A 22,055-nucleotide genomic window follows, 5' to 3' on the forward strand; every position below is an offset into this window, starting at 1 on the left:
CTAGCCCTTCACCTTCGACCCCATTCTCCACCCCGACAAGTGTTTCTTTAAATTGAAGTAACGATAGATGAAGGAAGAAACACTCCCTGACCCTAACCTACCTCTCGCTCACCTCTCAATTACATTCATTCTGTTTGATTCTTTCATAACCTTATTTGTTTTTCTATTTATCTCTCTCTCTCTCTCTCTCTCTCTCTCAGATGTCAGTAATAATTAGAACTTAGTTGGTTTCAAAATTGGTGTTAACATGAAATCTCAGTCTCTGACTCCTGTCTGTTTGTCTATCTCTTCTCTCATCTCTTAATACACACTACAGTTTATGGAATACAAAGCAAAAGTTACAACAGGTATATCGTCAGATCATTCTCTGTTTCACATACACAAGCTCTTCTTGAAAAAATACTTACACGTTTTGCTTCAGAAATGTTTTTGAAAATTGTCTTGTTTTCAAAATTATTTGAGGAAAGCCACTGAGTAGAAAGCCCTAGAAGCTAGCAAGGAATGTCCCAACTGTGCAGTTGACTTAAACAGCGCTGACATAAGTTGGGAAGTTAGGCACGCAATCTATTTTCAGTCTATATATAATCAAAATTCAACTCAAATGGACCGATCTTAATGACATGAAAGGATTTTGAGTGAGTTAAAACCTTGTCCTGTATGAAATCAGAGCTCAGGCCAAAAATATCAAGCCCAGACTTAAACATTGAAAACTAATGCTGCAGATATATTTAATCTATTTTTTGAAAAAAAATAAACTCACTTAAGTTACTGATGAAACAACAGATAATTTTTTTTTCAGAATTTGTGAGTATCTGATGGTACGATCGCACCAGTGCCAGACTTGTGTAGGCAAATCCCATTCTAAATGTGGACATAACTTTTCAATGTGGAAAAAGTCGACACAAAACTATGATAATGGGAAAAATAAATAAAAGCAAAAAACTGCGGATGCTGGAAATCCAAAACAAAAATAAAAATACCTGGAAAAACTCAGCAGGTCCGGCAGCATCTGCGGAGAGGAACATAGTTAACGATTCGAGTCTGTATGACTCTTCAACAGAACTAAGTAAACAAAAAAAATAATTGTTGAAGAGTCATACGGACTCAAAACGTTAACTGTGTTCCCCTCCGCAGATGCTGCCAGACCTGCTGAGTTTTTCCAGGTATTTTTATGATAATGGGAAGTTATTTTGTGTAGCAAGATAACACAAGTATATCAATATCTTCTGAATAGATTATGCAGTCTGAATACATTTGTTGTACCACAATTCGTTGAAGATAACCCTATTAATGCATGATGCCTCCACATTAATTAATTTGGTAGTCACAATCACATCAAGCATTGGAAAAACTTGACCTAACTTATTAAATAGGCCTTTTGCAGTAATAGCTGATTTTAAATGTGGTTTGTGGTACACATTATTTTAATAATCATATGCAGCAGTATTGAAATTTAATTGGATCCTGCTGGTTTTTGATGCAATTTGTGTTTTCATTTGGGGCATTAAACATTTACAATTATATCAAGCCAATGTTCAATGCACAAACTCACATTAGTGATAACAAGTACCTTTGACACCTGAGAACTGCTAGTTCTACATAGTGTTGTAAATGTATATATTGCTGAGGCTTGGATATTCGCTGTGAAGTGTTTCTGTTATCAATGTTCTAAATGCAACTTAACATTGGACTTTTCAAAATGTGCTTCAGTGGTGCTGTGTATTGACATATTTCTATGATCAATCCTGCTGTCACTTGGGAGGGAGTACTCACCAGACATTTTTGCCAGACAATGATGGAAACCACCAAAAACTAGTCGATCTACAGCCGACTGCAGCAAGTCAAGGAAGACAGGGACAGAAGCCGAGACAATCCATTTCTTTCATTCAGATTGATGGTTGGTGTGGGAAAATACAAAATTTTACAAAATAGAAAGAAAAGCTTGCTTTCTTTCAACTAGAATAGCTATGAATGAATGTATCTACAAGTAAATTGCTTCCATAACACCTTACTTTCAAAGCTTGGAGCTTTAGTATTAAATTTCTTCTGGGACGTATTCAATTTATTTTACTTTTTGGTGTATTTAAGTGTTGGTTAAAGTGATATGCCAGTGATAGAAAATGGACCATTCTTAATATTTGGGACTCAGTTTTAGCATCGCACACATTCCAGTTAGATACAGCATAAATTGTGTGAAGGTTGAAAACCCCTTTACCTAATAATCATTGTATATCTGAAAATCAGTCTAAAGACTTGGACCTGCTGCATGATATTTTCATTTACCACAGTAACTATCTTTCTGGCATAGTGAGTACGCTTGTTCTTTAGCTGAGATTATAAGCAGCTACATTTATAGATGCGCATTAACCAGGAACTGTTGAAATGGTTGAAAATCATTTTGCTTAGTCCCACTATAGGCATTGGAGGAAGTAAACCTTTATCATCAGTCTGGGTAGCATTCAATCTCAGGGACCTGTAGCCCAGGAACAGTATTACAACCCATTGTATCAACTGGTTCCCTGAGACAAATGTGCACTTTTCAGTGAATCTCATGAAACGTGTGAATTGTAAGGTTATATTAGAGAGTTTATTAAATTACTATTGGTTAAATTCATTTACATTGTTTGGTTGGAATTGCATTTGCAACACCTAGTATTTATTTGAATCTAAATTCTTTTTGAAGAAATTGCTGCAAGAAAATACAGTTGTGGATGAAAAACGACCCTTTACTCTTTGTGAAGGCAGGCTTCGTCTGAGTACAGTCCAAGAAGTTTTTAATCTCTTTGTTGTTGAAATGTTTCATGGTAAGTAGTTGCAGTTTATAATAAATGTATTATGTCTTTTTTTGTAGTGACACTACCATCTTAGGCATTAGAAGCATTAGGCAAATACTGAGTATGAGATTTTCAGTCCTGAAATGGACACATACCTGAAATGTCATTGCATGTTGTAAAAGTAATTATGGTAAAAAGCTGCATCAATCACCCAAGTTGCATTGGACAGTATCTTTCTGTTTTCATCTGAGATTGCTATCCTGTTCTTCCTGATACAACATGCAGTCACTTATTTCTCCAATTGGAGAGACTGGTTACCTCTCTTTGTTAATAGTGGAAAAGGAGCACGCTCAGTATTCTGCTTGTGAGTAGCATTCCTTGTTTCTTTAACCTCTTGCAGTAAATTGTTAGTGCAGATTGAAAATTCTTAGCTTGAAGGTGAAGGAAAGTTGCAAGTGTGGTTAAAATTTGAAGGTTTGTGTCATTCTGTGATGGTCCATATTGCATCAGCTATTTTCAGAAGTTTTTTCTGCTTGTGGATAGCAGATATCCCTGTGGGAATAAACAAACCAAAGTTTTCTCAGGGTGCCCATTGGCACCCAATGAGCTGGAGGTGGGGCATCACTTATGACAGGACTCGCAAGCAAAGAGTCTATTGGCCTCCAGGCGTGATAGACAGGGAATTACCCAATCATTTCCATTCTGGCCAGCAATAGTGATATCGTTATATGCAGTTGAGTGTGACAGAGTGCCTTTTCATACCACTGCACTTGGGATTTGGATCTTTCACGGTCATGTCGTCATGACCTTCAGGTAGAGAGGTGGGAGAATTGGTAGGCATGCTTAAAAAATAAATATTGTCAACCACAGAGCAGCCTTGTTTACGCATTTGATGTGCTATGCCATAGAGTATTAAGCTTTTGAAGAACAAGGATTCAAGTGGTCTATATCCAACTGAAAAGCTTCCAATTACCTAATCCTAACCTTATTCAAGTATCTTTAAATTCATATTGTTACGACCGGGATGGGAAGAGTGCACGAATTATCAAGCCCCACTACTCTGCAGGATGTACCATTCATTTAAATGTTTAGTTTTCTCACCGAAATGCCAATTGTGTACCTATACCTCTAGTACCTGGAAGAAAAGAGACTCTGACCAGGCTTTTTCAAAAACTCGGAATGATTAATTTATTTTTAAAACAAAACTTCTTTTAACAAGTTGAAAGCACTGGTTATCACACAATTGTAATCGGGAAGTTTAACTATCTATCTGTTCCTAAAGAATTCCCCCAGCACACACACACAGACAAACAAAGGACAGGCAGCGTCTCTTTGCAGAGATGGGCTTTGAAGGATGGGAGTTATAAAATAAATGATAAAGTCCTCAGGATCTTGATGCTATCGACCTGGAGTTTCACTCGTGCAGATGGACCACTGGTCCCGGTGGATATCTGGAAGTTCCCACCAACTAGTCCAGCTTTGCAGATCCAAATACAGACTGGTTACACTTAGATGAGGGTTCTCTTGCTACAGGTTGATAGCCACACACAATTTTAGGCAAGGTAGAGAGAGGGAGTCTTCCTCCCTTAGCTTGTCCTCCAACAAGACTGCTTTCAAAACAAGTAGGCTCACAACTGAAGTTTTTATTTCCCCCACCCCCTTACCCATCTGATTTCTGGCAAGTTTCACCTTCCTTTTTGATTTTTTTTCCTCCATCAATTAAAATGATTGCAGTTTAAAATGAACAACCAGGCCTTCCTCAAGTACCATAAAGATCAGGTGTTTTCTTAGAAGAGACCTGGTTGCGGACATTTCCAACATGAACTTATGACCTTTTTAAAAATAAGTCCCAGGTTAGCATCCAGATGACCAGATCATGCCAGGCCCTTCTGTTTTGTGAAGGAAGACTTCAGTCTTGAGAGATATGATTCTAACAATATAATCTCAATTTTCAGATAGCCTCTTATCAAATCTGTAGCTAGTCATTTTGCTCAATTTGTAGTGTTCAACTGCATTATTTTAATAATTATACTCTGAGCTTAAAAAGTACACAGATTGTGATGTGCTCGGAGTTTTTCCCATTTTATACTGAAGAAAAATATAGTTGCCAAAATCTTGTTTTTCATTTAGAAGCTGCCTTGCCCTGGAAACCATGCTACAGGTGCATTATTAAAACTATTAATATTCATTTCTATTCCTTGTGTCCAACAACATAGCTAAAAATTAGTTCTATTTGTAATTCAGGTTAAGTATCCTGTAAGTTTAAAGAGTCAAATGCAAGCTTGGTTTTTGTGTTTAAAATTGTAAGATTTACAGCACCAGACAGAACTCACGTCACTACAATTACTTTCAGTGAACCATTAATAGTTTATGCAAAGTGATTTTTACGGAAATCTCACTTCATCTTTTATAATACATCAAACCGTATTTTTATGTTCAAACAATATATGCCTGTTGTAAACAGAAATAGAAGATTTTTGAGATTATCATTGGAGATTACTGGGCTAAGGTATACTACTGAAATCCGATTAATGTGTGACGATGGTATTCATTCCTGTAAACTGAACAAGTAGGACAGTTGGTTGATCTTGTTTATTTGCCAGTTAGTACTTTTCTAGCATCTGGATTAGCAGTTTTCTAAAAGAATGTGCAGAAGTTCAAAAAGCTCCAGATGAGAAGAATCTGCCAGCCTTTTTCAAGTACATCAACAAAGAGCTTGAACAATTCTATTTAGAATAAAGCAATTGTCCAAAAACATTTTAGACAACACTGCCTACTTAATTTTAACGATTGTCAACTTTCACAGGTAATGAATACAAAAGTATCCCAGTCTCAAATAATCCAGCATTCATTTGTGATACACTGCCATTCTTCCCATATCTTGAACCTACTTTTCTTATTAATGCCATGTTCTACTTATTCTCTCATAATCTAGACTGTTCTTCTCTGCTATTTGTCTGTTATTCATTCTGCTGCTGTTACTTATTTCAGTGTAGAGATTCTCTATTTCTTCCTTTGTATTTCTTGTGTCCCATAAGCCTTTAATTTTTTTTCTTTCATTTCCTTAAACTCCAGTGCCTCAGATCACAATCTATTTAGGTGGTAGCTATTTATTACACATATAGACTTCTGATCCCCTCTGTATTCCATAGCCTTGGTTTCTATGGGTAGGCAGGTGGGTGCAATTGAGGCTGAAAATGGGCAAAGGAAGAGGCAAGACCAGGATGTGAATGGTATGACCTTGTTAGTATTTTTAGCATACGTCTGTTTGCGATCCAGAAGACAGCCAAGTGGACGTCCTGGCAGGTGGGTGGGATGGAGGATCCTTGGGGACAGATCGTTGCACTTGGGAGGGCTGGGAAGAATCCCTTGATTAAGAGGAGGAAGAAGCTGCGTTTGTGGTGGCGGTGGGGGTTGCATATGTGCAATCAAGGGAATGGGAGGTTGGAAGTAGGGGTTGAGTGAGGAGTGGGTAGAAAGGTGATGGGGGTTGGGGGAGGTCAAAGGATGTCTTGTGGGATCTGAGGGGAACTCACGTGCTGTACCTAGCCCACAAGCAGTGCTGAAAGAGGGACTTGCCTTTGGGAGTTGGCAGCTCCCACCTACATTTTTCTGGCAAGTTGGGAAACCTGCACAACCACAGTGAATTTCAAACTGGGCCCCTAGTTGCACTGTGGAAATCCTACTGTATTTAAATATTCTAATTTAAGGCTCCTGCCTCCCTCAGAGGTGCACTTAGAAGCCTACATATCTACTGCTGTAAAAAAGGACAGAGGGTATATTTGTGGCAACTTGCTATAGCGTTGGGAGGTGTTTCATCTTTTGACCACCCTCTGCCATCATAGAGAGGTTAATATCTAAAGTTGTGTCTCTGATGTTCCTTGCCTTTACGCTCATTTCCTTCTCAGTCTCTGTACCTCTCCCAGTTCATATGCCCACTTGCCTCTCCTGCCCAATTTGCAAATGTTCTCTTAGTTTTATCTCTTATTCTCACTGTTAGAATTAAGAAATACCACTGATATGGCTCTGAAAATAAAGCTTGAATTCACAGCATAGTAACATTTAGCTTCGGTTCCGAGTAATTTTCTCTGCTATGTGCTTTTTCTTAATTTTGGGTTAATAAGCATTATGAGTTCCCCCAGTCTGGTTGTTCCTATGCCACTCATCCTATGCTGTTCACTGTTCTGCAGATGCTTCCTCAAATTCCTCCATCCTGCTTACTGATGCACAATGGCTGAAACATTGCTTCCAGCTCTGCATGTACCTCAATGGGGAGTTTCTCTGTTTCAAAGATACTATTTCTTTGTCATTTAAAATCTAATCAGTAGTTTCCATCTCCTGTCTTTGGCACCCTTCTTAGTCCTTCTTCTGTCGACATACCTCAATATTTCCTTCAAACTGGACCCCCTGAATTTCCTCAATTGCTGAAACTGCCTCCAAGAACTTGAGTTTTCTCTTTTGTTCAAAACTTTTCTTTTCTCCTTGTCAAGTTTTGGATTTTTCCACAGAAGGGATTTCCAAATGAGTCAGATTTAACTAGTGTATTCTAAATTAAAGTTGGTTTGTACAGGTCTGGAATTCTCCTTAAAGTCATGTGCTACAGCCACTGAGACAAAGAGCAGTTTATATGTTACTGATCAAGGCAGTAACAATATACTTCCACACTGATTAGGGGCAACAGTATATTTATCATGTTGGCTTGTCCTTTTTCTGAGTCCCTGTCCCTATTATTTTTGTGATTAACTTTATTTGAGCCCAACATGGAGTATCTGCCATAAATCCACTCGTGGAGTCAGGGTAGAGGTGGCCAATTTTATTGACAGTCCCACTGAACGGGGAAGAGGGACAGCCCACCTACTACTTCTGTTCAGGAGTAGCAAAAAGAAGGGAAAAGTTCATGATCAAGGTCAACCAGTCTGGAGAAAGGTTTAGGGAGTCTGCTGAAAGACGAGTGCTGTCCAAGCCTTTTTAAGCCTTGATTTGTTTCAATACTAAACTGAGCAAAAGCATTAGTCAGTATTAGCCAGCTCACTAATCCAGGGCAAGACTTTTTTTTTGTTCAGGAGGGTGGGCTACAAGTTTAGTCAATTGAATTGATTAGAACTAGTACTCTGCATTCATGTGCTGCCTGTGATATCAGGCAACTTAATAATTCTTATTTAACTTCAACTCACCTTTTTTTTTGTCTGGGACTGAACGATTTGGGAGTGCACATGATGGAAAAGATACAATATCTATTCCAGAACACAAGGGGTTATTATGTCTCTGGGTTATGCTATCACATGATTAACCCTTGGCACTAAGAGCACACTGCTGACTTTCAGGTAAGGGAACTGTTTATAACAGTGATCTTAATAACAGTGACAAATAACTCTTATCTGTCTCTGAAATTCAAGATTTGAAACCACTCATATAGCTGGGGAGCCTCTCTTAGTACCTGCCTAACACTCCTAGCCAAGGTAAACAAAATTGGTAGCTCCATGTACTCCCATGAATAGTGGTGAAATATCAAAGATTGAAGTTGACAGAAATCTAGGAGTCTTGGTAGACATATTGTTCGACATGCCCAATCAATGCAAAGCAGCAATTAATAAAACCAATAGAATATTGAACTACATAGCCAAAATAGAAAATAAGTCTGATTAATATAGTTCTTTTCTACTGACATTTCACATGTGCTAGGCTTATTCCTAGTATCAAATGCCTGAATTATGATGAAAGACTGGGGAAACTTTGCTTTACAGCCTGGAAAGTTAACTTCAGGGAGGTAATTATTTGGAGGTATACAAGATAATTATGGTAATGGAGAAAGCAGGTCCAGGTTATATCTTCAAGTTAAATTGCAGGGCGATGCAGAATGAAGATAATGAAAGATAATTTTAGGGCTAATATCAGGAAAGGCTCAAAGCCGCAAAGTGTGATCAACAAATGGAAAAGATTTGAGTACTGGGGGCAAAACACTTGGAAGAGTTGAAAATGCTACAATGGAAAGGAATTTCCGAATGGGTAAGTTTAGATGGGCCAAAGAGCCTTTAGCATTTGTAACTATGTGATCTTATGTGAGGAATTTTCTGTCTCACCTCTATCACAGCCTATTTTATTGATTCCGCTGTGACCAGTACTCCTGTAAACTCTCTCACTCCTAAGTTCCAAATACGCAGCCCTCTTTCCTCCTTGCCGTTTGGAATCTATTGTCATCGCATAGTATCACTATTCCCTTTGTGATCCTTGGACATTCACCGTTATTTCCCATAACCAAAAAAGAGGTAACAATGGCCTGACATTGAATATATTTTTTATTTTCATATTTCTCCCCATATCTAATATTGTTGATGAAAGCATTGCACCATAACTATGTGAACTCAATATCAACATCAATCACCTGGGTTACTGTACCTGAAGGAATTTATCACCTGTAAGTTAATACATTGTTTAGTAGAGAAATTTTAAGAGAATGTATTCATTGCATCAGGTGGTATCACAATACGTTTTGTGCGTATGGGACTATCAATAATGGAGATGTTGCTTTATTCCTGTAGCGATGATCCTAAAATACAATTCTCTGTTAAGGAAAAAGTAAGACCTATCAAGCACAAGTATGGACAGTTGTGTCATCAGAATAGATGCAACGGAGAAACTGGGAGAATGGAATGGAGCCTTTATAGGAAGATGGTGTGAGGAAGTGTAGTCAAGGTAGCTATATAGGAGCCTGTGGACTTATAGTGAATATTTGTTGATAGCATATCCCCATAAATGGAGACAGAGAAATTAAGAAAGGGAAGGATCGGAGCAGGACCACGTGAAGGTGAGAGAAGGGTGGAAATTGGAAATGGTTTCAAGGCGCAAGCAGGAAATTGCACTAAAACAGTCATTAGTGCTGCAGAAAAAGAGCTGAGGGAGGATCCCATGCAGGACTAGAAAGGGAAATGTTCCACATATCCCGCAAAAAGGCAGGCATACCTATGACCCATGTGAGTACCTAAAGCAACACCTTTCATTTGAAGGAAGCAAGTGGAGTTAAAGAAGTTGTTCATGTGAGAACAGCCAGCCTGAGGCAGGGCGTGGTGGATGGAGGCCACTGTCCTCTTTTCAAAGAAGATGCAGAGAGCCTCAGCTCCTGGTGGGGAGTGGGAGGTGTAGAAAGATTGAATATGCATGGAGAAGAGATAGTTAGCGCCAGGAAATTAAAAACTGTTAAAGTGACAGAGGGCATTGGAAGAGTCACAGATGTAGGTGAGAAGAGCCTGGGCAAGGGAGAAAAAATAGTTGAGATAAGAAGAAAACAATTCAGTAAGGCAAGAACTGACTGAAATGATAGGTCTACCAGTTCAGTTTGTGTATCTTGGGGTGGAAGTAGAAGCAGGTTGCTCAGGGTTGGGGGACCATCCTATAGAGCTTGTGTCACCTGAATAGATGCAACGGAGAAACTGGGAGAATGGAATGGAGCCTTCATAGGAAGCATGGTGTGAGGAAGTCAAGGTAGCTATATAAGAGTCTGTGGGTTTATAGTGAATATTCATTGATAGCATATCCCCATAAATGGAGACAGAGAAATTGAGAATGGGAAGGGGTCGTAGAGGGAAGATCTCCAGAGGAGATGAGGTCAGAAAAAATGAGATCAGCAGAAACCTGGGGATAATAGCTTGATGTTCAGTATTGGGATCATGGCCCAGGGAGAGGTAAAAGTGTCAGAGAGTTGGCCTTTGGCCACTGCAAGATAGAGTTAATTGTGATTAATTTAGATTAATATTGAGCATATAGAAACCTTCTAAAGAAGATTTGTAGAAATAAATGAAAATACAATAAAATTGCTTAATAAACCTGTCAAAACATTACTACATATATTGTGCTATCTTCTAGCTGCACATCTTGAAGTGTTTTGCACTGTTCCAATATGATGCATTTTGCAGAACTGAATGCAGTTCACACATGTTTGTTTGTAATGTACAGAGCTAGATAGATACAATCTTTAGAGTAATATTGATCAATGACACTGACATATTTCAGTTTGACCATATTCCCTTTTATGCAATTGCTTCAGTTTAATTTATTCAGTTAGGAAATGGAGAACTTCATCTTAATGGCAAAAATTTGCATTGTATTAGCTACAGTACTGAAAGATTTAGTACAGGAGAATTTCTTTAGGATTGAAAGCAATCATAGGAGAATGAAATAAATAGCTTGCGTTTATATAGCACCTTATCCTGCCAATTATTCCAACACGTTCAACTTTTAACTTCCTTCCAAACTACTTTTGCTTTAGTAGTAAAAACAAGTTTGGCTCCTTTTTTCAGTGCCCTTTATGCACCTAATAATTTTAATCAGGTTGAATCTGCTATATTCCTACTAAAGTTTTCTTTCTTGTAGGCTTTATGTAATGTATTCCTATTTCTTATCTCAATTTTATTTTCTCTATTTGTTTAGTTTATACTTATTTCTCTGATATGCTTTTGTCTTGTATATTTAATATAGTTTTAAAGGCTTTCTATTTTTCTTCATTAATGCCTCTCTCAACAGCATATACTAATTTATTTAATTTGCTCCTCATTCTATTTGTTTATTTTCTTCTAATCAAATATTTCTCCCCACTCCTTGGTGGTGCCAGTTGCCAAATTTCCAAGAGATTTCATTACTTCTAACTTGCAAGCTATTAGGATGGCATCTACAATCACTAGAAAGAATTTGAGTTTCCTCTAGTATGATCCATTACACACCAGCTTGAAAATTGTTGTTCACAGTGTTATGTTCCTTTGTCTGCCCTTTTGACAAAAGCATTAATCCATTTGTTTTATCTCCATTGGACATTCCTAGTTAATGTCACATTATGACACCATGGTGCACTGTACAAAATCTTATAGTTTTACCATAAAAAATACTGTTACCTCCTTTACCCGCCCTGAGTTTGGTATCACTTTGCTAACACTATAATTTATTTTTGCGTCCAGTCAAAAAAACACACTTTATTTTCTTTTGAGATACTATTCACAATTTCCTTGTCATCCTTATTATCTTATACATATAAAGCTAGTCCTCATATCATTACTGTCTGTCCTGAACAAGCTATATCCTTGAATGTGGAATTCACTGCTATATTTTGGGGCGTACTGTGTCTGCACAGCTCACAAAATATCAATTTTCACTTCTGCTACTGTTGCTTCAAGTTCCAGTATTTTATTCCTAATGCTTCCAGCATTTAGGTAAAAGCTCTTTATAGATTCCATACTATGTCTACCTTTTTAGCCCCTTCTTTAAAAATTGTGCCTAATTTATTTCTTTATCTTGTCTTCTCAATCTCAATTTTTCAAACTTCTCATGTAACACTTCTATTCAGCTTTTTCTGACCCCCTACTCTTTGCCAATTTAATTTGCAACGTAACTTGATAAAACCATTGATTTGTTTTGTGTAATCTAACTATTAGCAGTCATGATCTTAACGATATCCTAGCAACCCACAGCAATTCAAAGAGATGCCCTTTCACCTTATTGATGCAGCAGCAAAAAAACAATCTCACTAATTGTCATATGATGGTCAGGACAACCTTGGAGCTAAAATTAGAACAGGATTTTTGCATAAGCTGTTCTGAACTCCTAAGAATTGAAATTTTTGTCAAGTAACAGCTGTACATTTAACATGATCCACTTTATCTAGTAAAGGAATTGAGCAGACAGAAATCATATCTGACATTTAATGTGGGGAGGTTAGTTATTGGAAAGTTGTCATACAATATGACTGATCACTAAAGATTGATGAAATTAAATCTTCCTCTCCTTTCACCCACACCCCCACCCCACACCACCCCACCCTATCCACACTCCTCCATGGCTGACAGTGTGGCACAGAAGATACTTCAAAGGTTTGTATTAAGTTAACACTATGTTCACAAGTTTAGAATAAAGTTTAACCTGAATCATAAATGGCCTTGGCCTTATTTGGGAATGTCCATTAAATACAATTATTGTCCAATCTTACAGTTTTTTCTGATGAAATTCACAAAATCATAAATTTGGGCCATAGTAAGTTGACTTGATGATTGAAGAGTTCAAGAGCTGTTTGACTGCCTGCCATTTTAGCTGTTATTTTTACAAACTAGGAAGGTCCTAAATATAATCCCAGTTTGTGTTATCAGCTAATTTTTAAAGTAATATATTCTTTTATTACTGAGACCAGCTTTTAATTCCAGATTTATTGATCAAATTCAACCCACGTCCCCAGACCACTACCCTGGGCCTGTAGATTACTAGACCAGTGACATTACCATATGCCACCATCTGCCCCTGATTTCAACTGGGTCATCAGAAAGAAGGCTATAATTGACCATGGTCCATATCTTACACCCTTCCTGTGGCCAACCTTTAATGGAAGAGATTGCATTCCCTTCTATTTCTCTCCAATTTTTGCTGTCTTTCCTAACTTGTCTAGTAATATTTGGTGTTAATTCACCTCTTTGAACTTCTGTAAATGATGTAATATAAATGAAAGTTGTTGAACTTTGATTAATACATTTTTAAACTATTATAACGAATAGTGGGATGGTATGTGTTTTCATGCTGTGCTGACTCTCTGAAATCTACTTAATCATATTTTTGCTGTTCTCTCCAGTTCTGCTGATTCACTTACAATTTTGCAATGTGACAGCGATAGTTTTCTTTAACAGGTTCTATGCAAGAAATTAACTCAGCAAGGGTGGGAAGGGGACAGGACAAATTAATAGACTGATACCTGAGAGATGATAATCACTCATCACGATATACATTTATCCTGATAACTCCAGGTGAATTAGCCCTAGTTAAGTTTCTGGATTAGCTCATATAATGTATTTAATTTTTGAAATGAGTGTCATCAGACCGTTACAGTTTAATTGTTTTGATTGGCTAAATGTGTAGGCTTCAATATATGATAGAGTATTTCAGCCTTTGAGTTTCTTTGCTGCATAAGCACTGTGCAGATATTTGTTTCTCATGTATAATACAAAAATCTGCTTTTGTAGACTAGTGAGCATAAACATGCGTGAATTAATTGGAAATGTAACAAGTCTTGGATGAGCAGTTAACCCATTTTTAAATATGCCTTTGAAGAGGTATGCAATATTATGACAAACTTCTGATCCCTCCAACTGATGGACAGAAAACATTCTAACAAATTGTATGGTGGCAACCTTAAGTCTTGTTTGTGCCGTAGTGGTTGCTCAGGAGCCGCACTCTGGCATGGCAGTCTCTGCTGCATTTGCTGCAGAGGAAGACAGTGGGCTGAGAAGTTGCATGATACACTGACCTCTGTTTTCTCTGGGTCCTCTTCTCAGCCAGCTGAGCTTTTTGTTTCTGCTTGCCTTTTCAAATGCCCTTCCAAACAGATAACCTCCAGAGGCCATGGCTGTCATTGACTGTGTCCCAGTTGACAGTGTCAATGCTTGCCTTCTTCATATCTCGTTTTCAGGTGTCCTTGTAATGGAGGTATGGACGCCCAGGAGGTCATGACCCAGTGGCCAACTCACTGTACAGAAGGAATTTGGTAAATGGCCAAGCCAGCACAGACATAGTTGGCTTATCTTATAGCTATCAGCTTATGCTGATAGAATTAGCATGCTCCAGGAAGTCTGAGTTAGTCCTTGTCTTGCCAAGACTTACATCTGAGAGAGTGAAGATGGAAACTGTTCAGCAGTGATGAGCAACCTAGGCTAGTGAGTGGGCTGCATGAGTAGCCGTCCTTCATCTCAGTGGGCTGCAAGGTTGAAATCGGGCTAACCATGACCCCATGAATAAGAATTTGCAGGGTGTGCTGACTGAACCATTGCAGCGCTTTGATTGGATGTAGAGAGAGTGCACGGCTCTCACAGTCAATGTTGTGCACAATCAGCACACACCTCATTTCATGTGCCCTTGCTTTTGCGTGTGTCACTTAAGTAATACCAGAAGGCAAAAAAACTACATGGACAGAAACCAGTGGAATCTGGCAACCCTGCGTGTGGGCAACTGTCAACAGAATGTCTCTGGGGCTGCATTCAGAACACTGATGGGCCGCATGTGGCCTGCAGGCTGCCCACTGCTGCCCTAAAGGGGTGAGGGAGCCTGTCCATTTTTCCACCTTGGGTGTTTTTCAGAGTGGAGCAACTTTGATTAGGATTTGGTCCACCTTTGTCTTAGATCTCAGGCAAGCAAGGCTGAACAGCTTTCTGTCAGATCTGGTATGTAAGGAGACATCCTCTGTAGATGAATGGAAGGCATTTGACAGCAGCAAAGAGAAGAATATGCCAGAGTGTCAGTGCCAGGACACAACTCTGTTTGACCCCACTGCAGATCTCAAAGGGTTTTGCTGTTGCACCATCATAGCTGACCTTACCCATCATGTTGTCATGGAAAGAGATCACTGACCAGCTCCATTGGATAGTCAATTTTCTTCAGCTTAAATAGAGTGCTTCTGCTCAAATACCTTGGTGAGCTTGATGAAGGCAATATATATAGTTCTTTCCTTCGTTCACAGCATTTCTCTTGCAGCTGCCAGCTGAGATCATGTCAGTTGCAAACCTTCCAGGTCTGAAATCACACTGGGATTCGGGGTAGATGCTTTCAGTCAAAATCTGCAGTATGACAAGGGAAATGTGGGCAAATACTTTTCCCATGATACTCAACAGGGAGATGCCTCAATAATTGTTGCAATCACTGCGATTAACCTTGTTCTTGTTCAGGATCATAATCTTTGCATTACGCATATTCTGGGGCACACCCCCTATGTCCAGCAGCTAAGACTGTGTAGAAATTTCAGGAGTGCTGGCTTCCCGTGCTTTCAGGTGGTATAGCATCAGCACCTGGAGCTTTGCCCACAGCAACCGTGTCAGTAGCTTTGCTAAGCTCCTCCACAGTGAAATCAATATCCAGCTTTACCATGACAGGGCAGGCTTTCTGTGTTCTCTCAAGCTTCCTTGCTGATGGTGTTCTCCCGAAAGTACAGCTCAAGTTAGTGTTCAATCCATCTCTGCAACTGTTTATTGCAGTCAGTGATGACTTTCCCTGCCTTTGTTTTCATTGGACCCAGTTTTCTTTGCTGATGGACCTCTTGCCTTTTTGAACCCTTCATACATGCCCCTGATATTCACTGTGTCGAAGGACATCTGGATAATCTGGCAAAGTTGTGACCAGTACTCATTGATGCACCACCTTGCGGTTTGTTGGACTTTATTTCGAGCAGCTCCTAGTGCATTCAGAGTTTTCTCGCTCGGATGCCTGTTGTAATTAAGTGAGAGCTGCATGTGTTGAGTAACTCTTTCGAGTACAAACCCGTTTCCATCTGTTTTTCAGATGAAGTTACATTGTTTCATAGTTTGCCGTTGTGAGATTTGAACTCTTGATACTCTTTCGAGTACAAACCTGTTTCCATCTGTTTCAGATGAAGTTACATGTGTCACAGTTTGCCATTGTGAGATTTGAACTCTTGATCTCAGGGTTACAAACCCAGTACCATAACCACTTGGCTATTTAGGCCAAGCCTGCATGTGTTGAGTATGCTGTTCAGTCACATTTGGTGATGATCAGATCCAGCTGTTGCCAATGCCCTGATCTGGATGTCTCCAGGACTCCTTGCAATCTGTTTTTTTTCCTGAAAGAAGGTGTTAGTTACACAAAGCTCATGGCAGCAGCAAAGCTCATAATTTCTGTCCACTCTTATTTACCTTTCCTAGGCCATGACACCCGAGGCAGGAACCTACGACTCATGGTCCATGCCCATTCTTGCTTTGAAATCCCCCAGTAGGTAAAGATGTTGCGACTCGGTGATTCTGCTGCTAAGTGTCAAGCTCCTCATAGGATTGGTTCTTCACTTCTGTAGTTGTGCGCAGCGTTGAAGGATAGATACTCTGTGGGGTTCTATCCTTGAGCGTAGTGAGTTTGTTACAGCAAAGCTTGCACCTTGCTCACGTGTTTTGTCAGAGCTCTTCCCCTACCAGATGAGCATATAATGGTTTTCTTTCAGTGATCTGCTCTCAGCAAGCTTGGTTTCTTGCAGGTAGCTAAGTCAACGTTCATCCTATCCATGCCAATCACACTTGTCTTGTGCACTTTATCAACCAGTTGCAAGTTGTCTATCAGTCCCGTGCTCCCAGCCCTGATGTTCCAGCTTGCTAATCAAAGAGTTGGCATTTTGTTTCTTTTTGTTTACTTTGTTTGTTTGCCTGGTGCAATGGATTCCATGCACTTGTTCAGCAGACACTCTAAGCTCCAAGCACCCATTGAAGCAGATGGATCGTGGCAGGTTAGCACCTTACTTGTCAGGGGCTGCCTGACTTAAGGTGGCTAGTGGCTGACCAGTGGGACATGATGGTCCCTCCCAGCATCAAAGACAGCCTGTAGCACCCATTCTCTATGCCTATCAAGTTGGGCTTATCACTCGTAACTGCTGTTTCCCATGTTGTGTTAATGCTGTGCAGCAAAACTGGAGTGCCTTCTCTGGGATGCAAGCCTGGGCAATATTTATTGGAGACCCTGGGCTGCCCAAATGTCAGGATCCCCCTCGGTTCCCCCAGTTGAGTCTGAAGGAACGCAAAGCACTGGCTTGGTCGCAGGAGTTGCTGGAAAGATCACATGTTTAGACATCTGTTTGCCTTTGGGATACACTCCGTATTTTTTGTCAAGTTTTACTCCAGTCTCCTTCAACTCTCCCAAGGTATCCACTTGGCAGCGGAGCTATTTTTCCATAGCTGGGAGGGTGGACCATGAGTAACAGGGTGTGTCCACATGCCAGTGGGCCTGCACACTGCATGTCTGGAGGCCAAACCTCCCTGAGTTTCTGCAGTGTAAGCTTGGACCACTGGAAAGGTTTGAGCTGAAAAATTAACTTACTGGTGTTGTTCATTAGTCTTCATCCTTATCCTGCATTGACCCTGCTATGGGATGATAGTTGTACCAGGACTGAGGAACCATAACTCTACTTTCCTGCAGGCTGATCCTTCATGATTGTAAAAGGGTAAATCAAGAAGCAAACTGAAAGCATGTTTATATTCTGATTTATGTACGCGTCAGTTTCTTGGGTAGCTGTAGGTGTTCTGCTACACTGGTGTCACACCATTTACTTGGGTGATTATTGCTGAAAGATGTTTATATGCAGCAGTTTTGAATTGAGCAACATTAAACCATAAGTAATTGAATCTATAGCATTTACGTGAATTCATTGTGAAATTGGTAATGTTAGAATATCATATGTCAACTGCATTTAATGTTTAGTTTGCAATTTTGTGCATCAGAGTATCTAGGAAAGCATTTAAGATTGAAGTTCCTGAAGAAAATTGAAGTTATTTTACAGGAACTAAGATCGTAAAAGATGTGTATTTCTGAGGTTCATTTTTTTGTTGCAACATTACTTGCTTAATAAACATTAAGTTCTCTACATTTATTTTGTAGGTTTCTTTCATTGTGTTTTGAATATTATCTTGTAGTAATCTTTTTACTTTCACTCGTAGGTTCTAACTGGATAGTTCTAACGGCAGATGGCAATGGATTTGTTCCAATAACATTCAAACCCAAACAGGAAATTATGATTCGTGATGGGATGCAAACTACAGGACCTATAGAATTCCTGCCACCTCCATCTCCAACTGACAGTATCAATTTGGAAAATCAGAAGAGTACACTATAACCTAGTACAGAACGTTGAGAAATGCTTTCTTTAACCTAGTGGTTAAGTATGATTTTTACATATAAGCTATGGAATAATGAAGCAGTTTGAATTTTTGTGAGCAGGTAGCTGTTCACACACAATGTCTGATGATTTTCTTTTTGCTGCAGACTGCATTAGGAACATAGATTGACATAGGAGTAGGCATTCAGCACCTCAAGTCTGTGGTGCCATTCAGTGACTGTTAAGCCTCTGAACTACATTAATCTACTTTTGCTCCATTTCCTTTTATATCAATGTCTAGCAAAGAAATCTGTCAATCTGAGATTTAAAATTATTAATTGAGCTAACATCTACTGCTTATTGTGGGGAAAATGTTTCACACTTCTACCGCCCTTTGTGAGAAGGAGCATTTCCTAACTCCTCTTCTGAATGGCCTGGTGCTGATTTTAAGATTACGTCCTGTTGTCCTAAATTACCCTATTGGCAAAAATAAATTCTCTCTCTTTGCTTATCAATTCCTTACAAATTCTAAAATACCTCAATCAAATCACCCTTTACTTTGTCTATTCCAGGATTACAATTCCTGAGTCGCTGGCCAACAAGAACTTGTATTAATAAAGCGGCTTTAACATAATAAAACATCCCAAGTCACTTCACAGAAACATTATAAAGCAAAATACCACACCAAACCACGAGTTATTAGGTTAAGTGACCAAAAGCATGGTCAAAGAGTTCATTTTTAAGGAGTTTCTTAAAGAAGGAAAGTGGGTAGAGAGGCAGCGAGTTGTAGGGAAGGATTTCTAGAGCTTGGGGCATAGGCAACTGACGGCACCGCCACCAATGGTGGAGTGATTAAACTCGAGAATGCTCAAGAGGTCAGAATAAGCTGAGTGTGGAAATCTGAAGGTTGGAGGAGGTTAGAGATAGGAAGGGGTGAGTCTATGGAGGGATTTGAAAACAAGGATGAGGATTTTTAAATTTTAAAGTAAGACATTGCTTTAGGGAAGACAATTAGTTCAGTGAGCTGGAGGGAGGGATGACAGGTGAATGATGCATGATGTGAGTTAGGACATGGGCAGTAGAGTTTTGGATGATCTCAAGTTTACAGAGGGTAAAATGTGGGAGATCAAGCAGTTCATTGGAATAGTCAAGTCTAAAGGTAACAAAGGCATGGCTAAGGGTTTCAGCAGCACATTAGCTGAGGAGGGGCTAAGTCAGGCGATGTTACAGAGGTGGAAATAGGCGATCTTTGTGATGACCTGTATGTTGTGAGGGAATCTGTTTTCTTTTGGTTTGTGCTGTGTGTTTTTGGGGCCGAAGGCTACAACTTCTGGCATACCCGTGGCTCCAGCACAAGCGCAGTGTGACGGGGATAGGCTGCACATGCTCAAGGATGGGCAAAAACCTGACTGTGGGACCTGGGGAAATTGCGCGAAAGGTTTGCTCATGTGACCAGGTATGCTGTGCAAAAATGCAACCTCAGGACCAGTTGACAAGATTCAGTGGAAGAACGTTGGCAGAAGTGCTGCTGGGGCTTAGAGAAGCTTGGGATCAGTATCAGCTCAGTGAAGCTGAAGAGCTGTCTTCATAGTGCAGCTGGAAGCTGGAGCACAGAAGGAAGCCAGTGGGGAATAGTTGTTAGCTCAGTGAAGCTGAAAGGGTTGTCTGCTCCATGAAGCTGACAGTTCAGGTAAAGAAAAGCCTGTGAGCAGTGGTTTGCTGTTTAGTGCAGCTAGAGAGCTGGGATTGTGCCAATGATTCGATGCTGGGGCATTGCCTTGTAAACCCAATGGGATGCAGTCTTTGGAGAAGAGATTGAGCAGCTGAGAGATAAGCAGTCATTGGGGCAGACTGAGATGGAGCCTTATTGCTTGACAAAACTCATTGCAGGTAGAAAAAAAGGGCTTTTATTTGGGGGGGTGGTTGGAGTGGCTGTAGAAGGGAAATCAGAGGCTAATCCCATGAGGAAGGAGGTTGGAAGGACTTTGTGATTCACAGTGATCACTGATGCATGGGTAGGCTGCTGAGAATTTTATGGGAACTGTCTTGGCTGCTTGGCTGTGGTTTGCCATTGGTGGGTAGTTTGTGGTTTGTGTTTCACCACAGTTTGCCTGTTAATTATGTTTGCTTGACTCATGTTAATTCTGGATGTTAGAGTATAGGATAGAAGGTATTGACTGTTTGCCCTGCCAGCTATTATATAGTAAAAGTTCTTCTGTTTGTTTAGAAACTGTGGAATCTTGTGGCTTTATTCTCTTATGTAACTGGAATTTCATTTTTTTTTTACTCTACAACTCAAATTACTGGTCCCTAATCAGATCCTAATAAAATTGGGGGCTCTTTGCAGGATTTTGAATGCACGGACAGATACAGGTGCTGCGATTTGCTAAAGTTAAGCCTAACAGGATCTCATGATGAATTTTACTTTACTTACTGAAAAGCATGATGGCTTTGTCAGTTGCTACGACTTTCCTGAAGAGGGAAGATTTAACCAAGCGATACGCAACTACTAACCAAGGTTAAGTTAGTAGCATTAGCTGAAAAATTGAATTTAGAGTTAAAATCAGGGGCTAAAAAGCAGATACAGTTGAAGTAATAGCACAGCATCTGGGATTGGAAGAAGAAAAGCCTGACCCAGGTAGAATGCAACTTGAATTGTCTTGACTTCAATTGCAGATGAAGCAGCTTGAGGTAGAGAAAGCAAAAACTTGAAAAAGAGGAGAAAGAAAGAACAAAAGAAATGGATTTGTGAAGGCTTGAACTTGAACTCCAGAGAGTTAGCAAGGGAGTAATGAGATAAGGAAAGAGTTTCAAAGAGAGGAAAAAAAATTGGACAGCAAGAACTGGCTAAAGATAAGCTTAGGTTAACAGGGTGAAAGCAAGGTTAATAGTTCGAAGGATGAGTTGAGTCCCACTCCAAGCTTTGTAACAATGAATCTTCGCCTAGTGCCTAAATTCACTGAGGAAGGAGTTGAGAGATATGTTATCTCGTTTGAAAAAATGGCTACAAAGAGTGGCCAACAGATGCAAGAACTCTTATTTTGCAAAGCATCTTAGTGGGGAAAGCAATAGATGTTTATTTTAGTAGTTCAGAAGAAAAATCCTCAAATTAAGAGACAGTTAAAACTGCAATACTTAAAGTATATGAACTTGTCCCTGAAGTGTATCAATTAAAATTTTGGACTTTGAAGAAAAGACTGAATGAAACATTTATAGAATTTGCCAGGGGAAAAGAAATGTTGGACAGGTGGTTTTGATCAGTGAAGTTAGAAGATACTTTTGACCACGTGAGAAAGGCGATGATAATGAAAGAATCTTGAAACAGCATCCCAATAGCCATCAGGTCATACCTGGAAAACTGCCAGGTTTCTAAAGTAAGGGAAGCGGCAGTTCTGGCAAATGGGTATGATATATCACATAGGCAGCTAAGAGACAGTAGATCTCCAATTGCAAATGCAAATTAATAGGCTTCAAATGATAGTGAAGGGGAGAGCAAGAAGGAAAACGCTGATTATCTCCAAGGTGGTCAAGAAAATAATGTAGAAGATGTGGGAGAGTCCAAAAGGCCGACATATTTTCATTGTCATAAATTTGGACATGTGAAAGCAAATTGTTGGAAGTTAAAGCCTAAATCAGTGGCACTAGAGCGAATAAAAATTTCCAGAGAGAAAGCTGCA

At 39.6% G+C, this 22,055-nt stretch overlaps 1 protein-coding gene across 7 annotated transcripts in view; it reads left to right on the forward strand.

Annotated features, from left to right (window-relative positions):
* The window catches only part of LOC121277939 (WD repeat and coiled coil containing), a 38,533-nt gene that overhangs the window by 6,728 nt on the left and 9,750 nt on the right, over window positions 1-22,055 (forward strand). For 6 of the 7 annotated variants that reach the window (XM_041187815.1, XM_041187814.1, XM_041187809.1 and 3 more), the window contains exons 3-4: window positions 2,684-2,804; window positions 18,221-18,437. In XM_041187815.1, the coding sequence (XP_041043749.1) occupies window positions 2,684-2,804; window positions 18,221-18,396 (297 nt within the window). In that variant the 3' untranslated portion in view covers window positions 18,397-18,437. Of the gene's footprint in view, window positions 1-2,683; window positions 2,805-18,220; window positions 18,438-22,055 lie in introns of those variants that run through there. The other variant, XM_041187816.1, reaches the window with a different exon arrangement.

The sequence above is a fragment of the Carcharodon carcharias genome, chromosome 5, assembly GCF_017639515.1.
Source record: "Carcharodon carcharias isolate sCarCar2 chromosome 5, sCarCar2.pri, whole genome shotgun sequence".
Lineage (NCBI taxonomy): Eukaryota > Metazoa > Chordata > Chondrichthyes > Lamniformes > Lamnidae > Carcharodon > Carcharodon carcharias.